At 41.3% G+C, this 6,000-nt stretch overlaps 1 protein-coding gene across 1 annotated transcript in view; it reads left to right on the forward strand.

The window, feature by feature from the left end:
• Positions 1 to 4,782, forward strand: part of GPR50 (G protein-coupled receptor 50) — a 67,348-nt gene extending 62,566 nt beyond the window's left edge. Inside the window, exon 2 of the mRNA XM_050964758.1 lies at positions 33 to 4,782. Within this exon, the coding sequence (XP_050820715.1) occupies positions 33 to 898 (866 nt within the window). The 3' untranslated portion in view covers positions 899 to 4,782. The remainder of the gene's footprint in view (positions 1 to 32) is intronic.
• Positions 4,783 to 6,000: the final 1,218 nt, after the last annotated feature.

Below are 6,000 nucleotides of genomic sequence, written 5' to 3' on the forward strand. Positions count from 1 at the left end.
AACCTGTCACAATCTCTCTTCCTTTTTTGTAGGTAACATCTTTGTGGTCAGTCTGTCTGTAGCAGACCTGGTAGTAGCAGTGTACCCTTATCCTCTCATCCTGAGTGCCATTTTCCATAATGGCTGGACACTGGGAAATGTTCACTGCCAAGTCAGTGGGTTCCTCATGGGCTTAAGTGTCATTGGGTCCATTTTTAACATCACGGTCATAGCAATCAACAGATACTGCTACATCTGCCATAGCCTCTGGTACGATAAACTCTTCAACCTGAAGAACACCTGCTGCTATCTTTGCCTGACCTGGATACTGACAGTGGTGGCAATTGTGCCAAACTTTTTTGTTGGATCCCTGCGATATGATCCCCGGATTTATTCCTGCACCTTTGCTCAGACTGTAAGTACATCGTACACCGTAACAGTGGTAGTTGTTCATTTTATAGTCCCCCTGTCTATAGTGTCATTCTGTTACCTACGGATTTGGATTTTGGTGATTCAAGTCAAGCACCGGGTAAGACAAGACTCCAGGCAGAAGCTCAGAGCAGCTGATGTTCGGAATTTTTTGACCATGTTTGTGGTTTTTGTCCTCTTTGCAGTGTGCTGGGGGCCATTAAACTTCATTGGTCTTGCTGTCTCTATTAATCCTTCGGAAGTAGCGCCAAAAATTCCAGAATGGCTCTTTGTCCTGAGTTACTTCATGGCCTATTTTAACAGCTGTCTCAATGCTATGATATACGGCCTTCTCAATCAGAATTTCCGAAAGGAGTACAAAAGAATATTACTGACTCTGTGGACTCCGAGGTTGCTGTTCACCGATGTGTCGAAAGGTGCGACAGAGGGACTGAAAAGCAAGCCCTCCCCAGCTGTAACAAACAACAACCAAGCTGAAATACACTTATGAATCAGAGCAATGCTATGTATTCTGGGGTACAGTTGTGTATATACTATAGTATGCAAAAGCTTTTCTATCTGCACATTTAAAAGCTGATATCACGGGGCCCAATACCGCCAGCATTTACTCATCCAAGAACTGGGTCTGTTTCTACATGGCGTCTGAGTGCCTTACTCACAGAAGTAAGGCTTTGAGTAAAGATTTGCAGGATGGAACGCACTGACTTTATTTTTCCTATGCCATTTTTCACCAGGTGCCTAGGTGACTTTGATGCACTTGCCAAACAGGTACTAATAATCTGTTGGAAGCAAAGCATTCAAAGCACCTGTAGATGCAGTTGTAGTTGAAACTATGAGACCGGGCAAAATAGCCCTCTTTTTTGAATTTTTTTTTCTAATTCCATCCTTTTTTTAGCATTAAGTAACACTGAACCAAATGTACAAGATCTGAGCTATAAACTGCATGACTAACTTGTACCTTTTTAGGTTAGTAGGATTAGTCAGTGGCCACATAATATGGGCATGATGGCTCCCACTGTCTCTTTAGGGTTTAGTAACTAGCTAGTACGAGATGCAAGGCAAGGCAAAAGCACTCTTTTTGATTGAATCTATACAGATGTTGAGTACACTTGCACTTTCTTTTCCAGGCTGTAAATACGAATGCAACAAGCGACCTAATCTAATTGCAGAAAGAGGTTCCGAGTCTAATTCAAATTTTAGACAATATGCACTAATGGCCTGCATTCATTCCAAACATCTCTCCGATGTCCTGTCATGTGAATGTAACAAAGTGTAGCAGAATCCCAGCCGTTTAATTCAGATGCCGACTTTTAGGAAATAAATAGAAAGGAGAGTTCAGTGAAAATAATATTTGCACTTGCAGACAAAGGCAGAAAGAAAAGGGAATGTTCATCCCAAACCTGTTTCATCGCGTGTGCAGCATTACACGAATGCAATTGAAAAGGCAAGTGGAGAGTTTTTCTTTGTTTTACTCTTGCACAGAGTTACAATACGTAAATGGGGAACCTATGTCAAAATATTTACATGCCCCGAAAAAGAGTGTGAACATTCTCAGTTAAAGCCTGAGCTCTGCCCCTTTGTGGTTGCTGGCAATGCGGTACAGTATCGTGTAGGTCTGTGTTACAGGCAAAATATCTGCACAGTGTGCAGAGTTAAGGCTGCTTTAATTGGTGCAGGGCTTTGTCTGTAAATGTGAATTTTTTTTTTTTTACCCTTAGACCAAATTGAGTTCCTTCTTGAGAGGGCTTTTAAAAAACTGGTAGCAGAACAAAAAGTGAACTACTCCTGCTCTTAGGCGGTCCCATTAAATCAGGAGGCAAAACTCTGCTGTCAGTTATAGGGTGAGCTTCAGTTCAAGCTAGTAGAATTAGGCTGAGTTTACATGGGTGTAATAGGGACACCGAGCCTGCTCCTGTTGAAATCAACGGGAGCTACGCTGTTGATATTGATGGGGGAAGAATCTGTCCCTTGTGGCACAGTTTAGCCCAATGGGACTAGTCACATAAATAAAGACAGAAGGATGTGACCCTGTCTCTTGTCAAAGAAAGGACCCAATTCTGCATTAATGAAATCTGTATTTTTTGCCATTAATGTCAGTGGGAGCAGGATTTGGCCCACAGGGCTGATCCTCTGAGGCACAAAGGCTGAGATTTTTCAAAGGTATTTAGATACCTGATGGAGACGGGTGCCTAGTGGGATTTCCAAAGCGCTTAGCAGGTTAAACACCTAATTCTCGTTGATGTTAATGGGAGTATGGAGCTTAACCTGCTTATGCCCTTCTGAAAATCCCACTAGCTGCCCATCTGCTTCTGTAAATGCTTAACTCCCTCTGTATATCTGGCCCTGAATGCTTTCTGAGAGTTACTGAACGTTGCTCCCACTGAATTCTGTGGGAGGGAGGAGCTGGGAGAAGTCCATTGAAAGACTAAGCCCGAAAAATGTACATGGCACATCTCCTAAATAAGCAATACAGTGTAAAAATGTGGCATGGTTTATTGCAATACAAATTGTGTTTACAGGGGGATATGACAATTGGTTACTGCACATTTTCAGACTCAAACATCTCAGCAACTTCACATGATAATTGTGTTTTACATGCTTGCTACAATTATCTCATAAATAGGAGCTAAATTGAGTCATGTTTTTAAAAATTGGCCTTTTGGTTCTGCAGAGTATGGCCAAATAAGGGTATCTGATGTGGGAATTGGTCCTTTTTGTGGCAAACAATACCCGTCTGAATGGATTTACATTGTTCTGTGCAAACAAAAAACATTGAGTCAAACTTGGATGCAAAAAGCACTAAGGAATTTGTAACCGCAGGGTGTATTCTTCAAGTTGTATTCGTACAGCAAGTTCTGCGATTATAGTTTCAACTGGTTTGCAATTAGTTGTTCGTTTAGAATCACATTTGCAAATAATATCCTTAAAAAGGAGCGTATGTGGTTTACTAAGACAATCAAATGGAATCCTTTAAAATTTGCCAAATGTCTCTTATTCTCCCTGCCCCACTACTGAGATTTGATTTCCTGGATTCTTTATCTTTTTAATGGACTGTTCAGTGAAGGTCATGTGTTTTTTTTCTTCTGAAGCTTGCATTTTGCACTGTGTCTTATTTGAAACGCATCAGAAGTAACAGCCAGTCAGAGTCAGAATAGAACTTTATAACACCAAAGACATCCCAAACAGCCAAATCTTGGGAGTATCTGATCTTGTCCTGTAGCAACAGGACTGTGTTATGGAGCCTGAACTGCCTCTGTGGAACAGCACTTCAAGCCTGTGCTGCAGGAATTAGAGGTGGCATGGAGGACAATCACTGCTGACGTGAACTAGACAATGTGACAGTGCAATATTCTTGCTGCAGCCCTTGAGCACCCTCCGCTCTCAGAAAGGTCAATGAGAGCTGCAGGTACTCAGAGCCATATGGGGACGTGGTAGGTATCTTCTGCACTGCAAAAGCAGGTCCTTTAATCGCCTGGGCAGCACCTTATGAACACAGGGCCTGATCCTGCCCCATAAGAGTGGGATTGGGTTCCTTAAAGGAGCTTAGTGTATCCTACAAAATGTAAACTTTGCTGTAGTACAATCATTTCAGAAGCACTTTGTGTGTCTCAGTGTAAGTCAGGGCTGCCTGTAAATGACCACGGTGAGGTAGCAGCCATGGTTGGGACCTTGAGCCAAGCTGCCCTGAAGTTGATGTCTGCAACATAAAGCAAGTTAAAAATGGAGAGTTCAGCTCTGAGGGGAAAACCTGGTGCCATGATGCCGAGGCTGCTTGGAAGTATAGATTGACTCTTATATTAAATTTTTTTAAGAGTGCCCAAAGAAGGAGTTCCTTGTTTGTTTGAGTTTCTGGTTGTGGCAGTCTAGAAGAGATTGCCCACTGGGTACCAGGAGCTTATTTGTTAACATTTGTTTATAGGAAAAAAGGGAAATGGATCTTAAATTGGGGATCCTGAGGAAAAGTCTGTTTCCCTGTTGGAATCCAAAGTGGGGTTTTGAGAGTGATCCCACAGCTTAAAAGGAGCTATGCCAGTGTTCGATTTGGCCTTGACCTTTGGAATTTGAAGGTCATATTGGGATCTCCTTTACACCAGTAATAAACCATTTACTCTGGATTAACCCTGGTGTCTCTGAATACTGAATTTGGGCCATAATTTTAAAATCGCCATAGTAGCCATGAGTGAGAGAATTTATTGCCATGAAGGGAGATGAATCTCTTGTTATTTGATGATGCCAATGAATGTTGTTTAATCTGTTTAATAAGAATGTAGTTGGGGTATTTGCATACAAATCTATACGGTGTTTCCATTTCACCATTTGGCTGTTCATTAAGAAAACTATTTATTCCCTTTATCTATCAAAACTGTAATATAGCATTGGATTGTTTTATTGTATTTCTTTTTTAGCAAATACGTTTTTTGATAATAAATATCTGAAATGACTCCTTGGCTTTTGGTTATGACTAGAAAGGAGATTGGTATGAGCAGGTACAACTGGTTAAAAGTGGGAACTGAATTCTTCCAGGGCGTACATGAGCCTTGGCTGTGAAATTCCAATCTGGAATTGGAACACCCAAAAATCTGGCGAGCGTCTTCGGATCCCTGATGATGGTCCAAGTCCACCTTCAATACAGGAGGACGTTGGGGAATAGGAGTCATTATGCAATAATGCTTCATTGATAAGTGGGGGGAAAAAGAACTCCCTTGCTCAGAACTACCATTGACTGGGATGGCTCCAGGGCCCTTTGCCATGTGTGTTTGTCCCTTAGCCATCCAATTGAGGGATACCATCTACATCTCTTTATTACCCATTTCTTGTCCTCTCCTGAGAGATGCTCTATAAAATTATCAACATGGCTGCAATGGTGCAGAGGAACCCTTTTTTAAAATAGCAAAAGCAGACTATAAATTGTGCTACTTACAGATTTTTTCAGAGTTGGGATTTATACCAGTGCGTTCTCCGTGCAGTAAATGAATATTCACGATACTTCTGGATGTGAAAACAGGCATTCATACACTAGGTTATTAAATCACCAGTAAGGTCTTACACAGGAGTCCTGTATAGTTAAGGACTTCAGGATTATTAAATTATCAGTGTAAACTGATTTTTCTGTCTGTAAGCATGTTAACTTCTCTTAAAATCTCTAAAAATAATGCTGTTTCTTTTATTGAATTAAAATTATTTCATGGTTTCTGTATGGGATGTATTAGCAGCAATGTGTGTGGGCAAGACACGAGAAGTAATTCTTCCACTGTGACCAGTTCTGTGCACCACGCTTTGGGTAAAGATGTGGACAAATTGGAGGAAGTCCAGAGGAGAGCAACACAAATGATTAAAGGTCTAGAAAACATGACCTGCAAGGAAAGATTGGGTTGGCGGGGGACGGGTTTCTTTAGTCTGGAGAAGAGAAGACTGACAGGAAGGACACAACAGTCGTCACGTACATAAAAGATGGGATGATAAATTGTTCTCATTATCCACTGAGGACAGGACAAGAAATAATGGGCTTAAGTTGCAGCAAGGGAGATTTAGGTTAGACATTTGGAAGAACTTCCTAACTGTAAGGGTAGATAAACATTGGAACAAATTACC

This window comes from Gopherus flavomarginatus, chromosome 8 (genome assembly GCF_025201925.1).
Source record: "Gopherus flavomarginatus isolate rGopFla2 chromosome 8, rGopFla2.mat.asm, whole genome shotgun sequence".
Classification (NCBI taxonomy): Eukaryota; Metazoa; Chordata; order Testudines; family Testudinidae; genus Gopherus; species Gopherus flavomarginatus.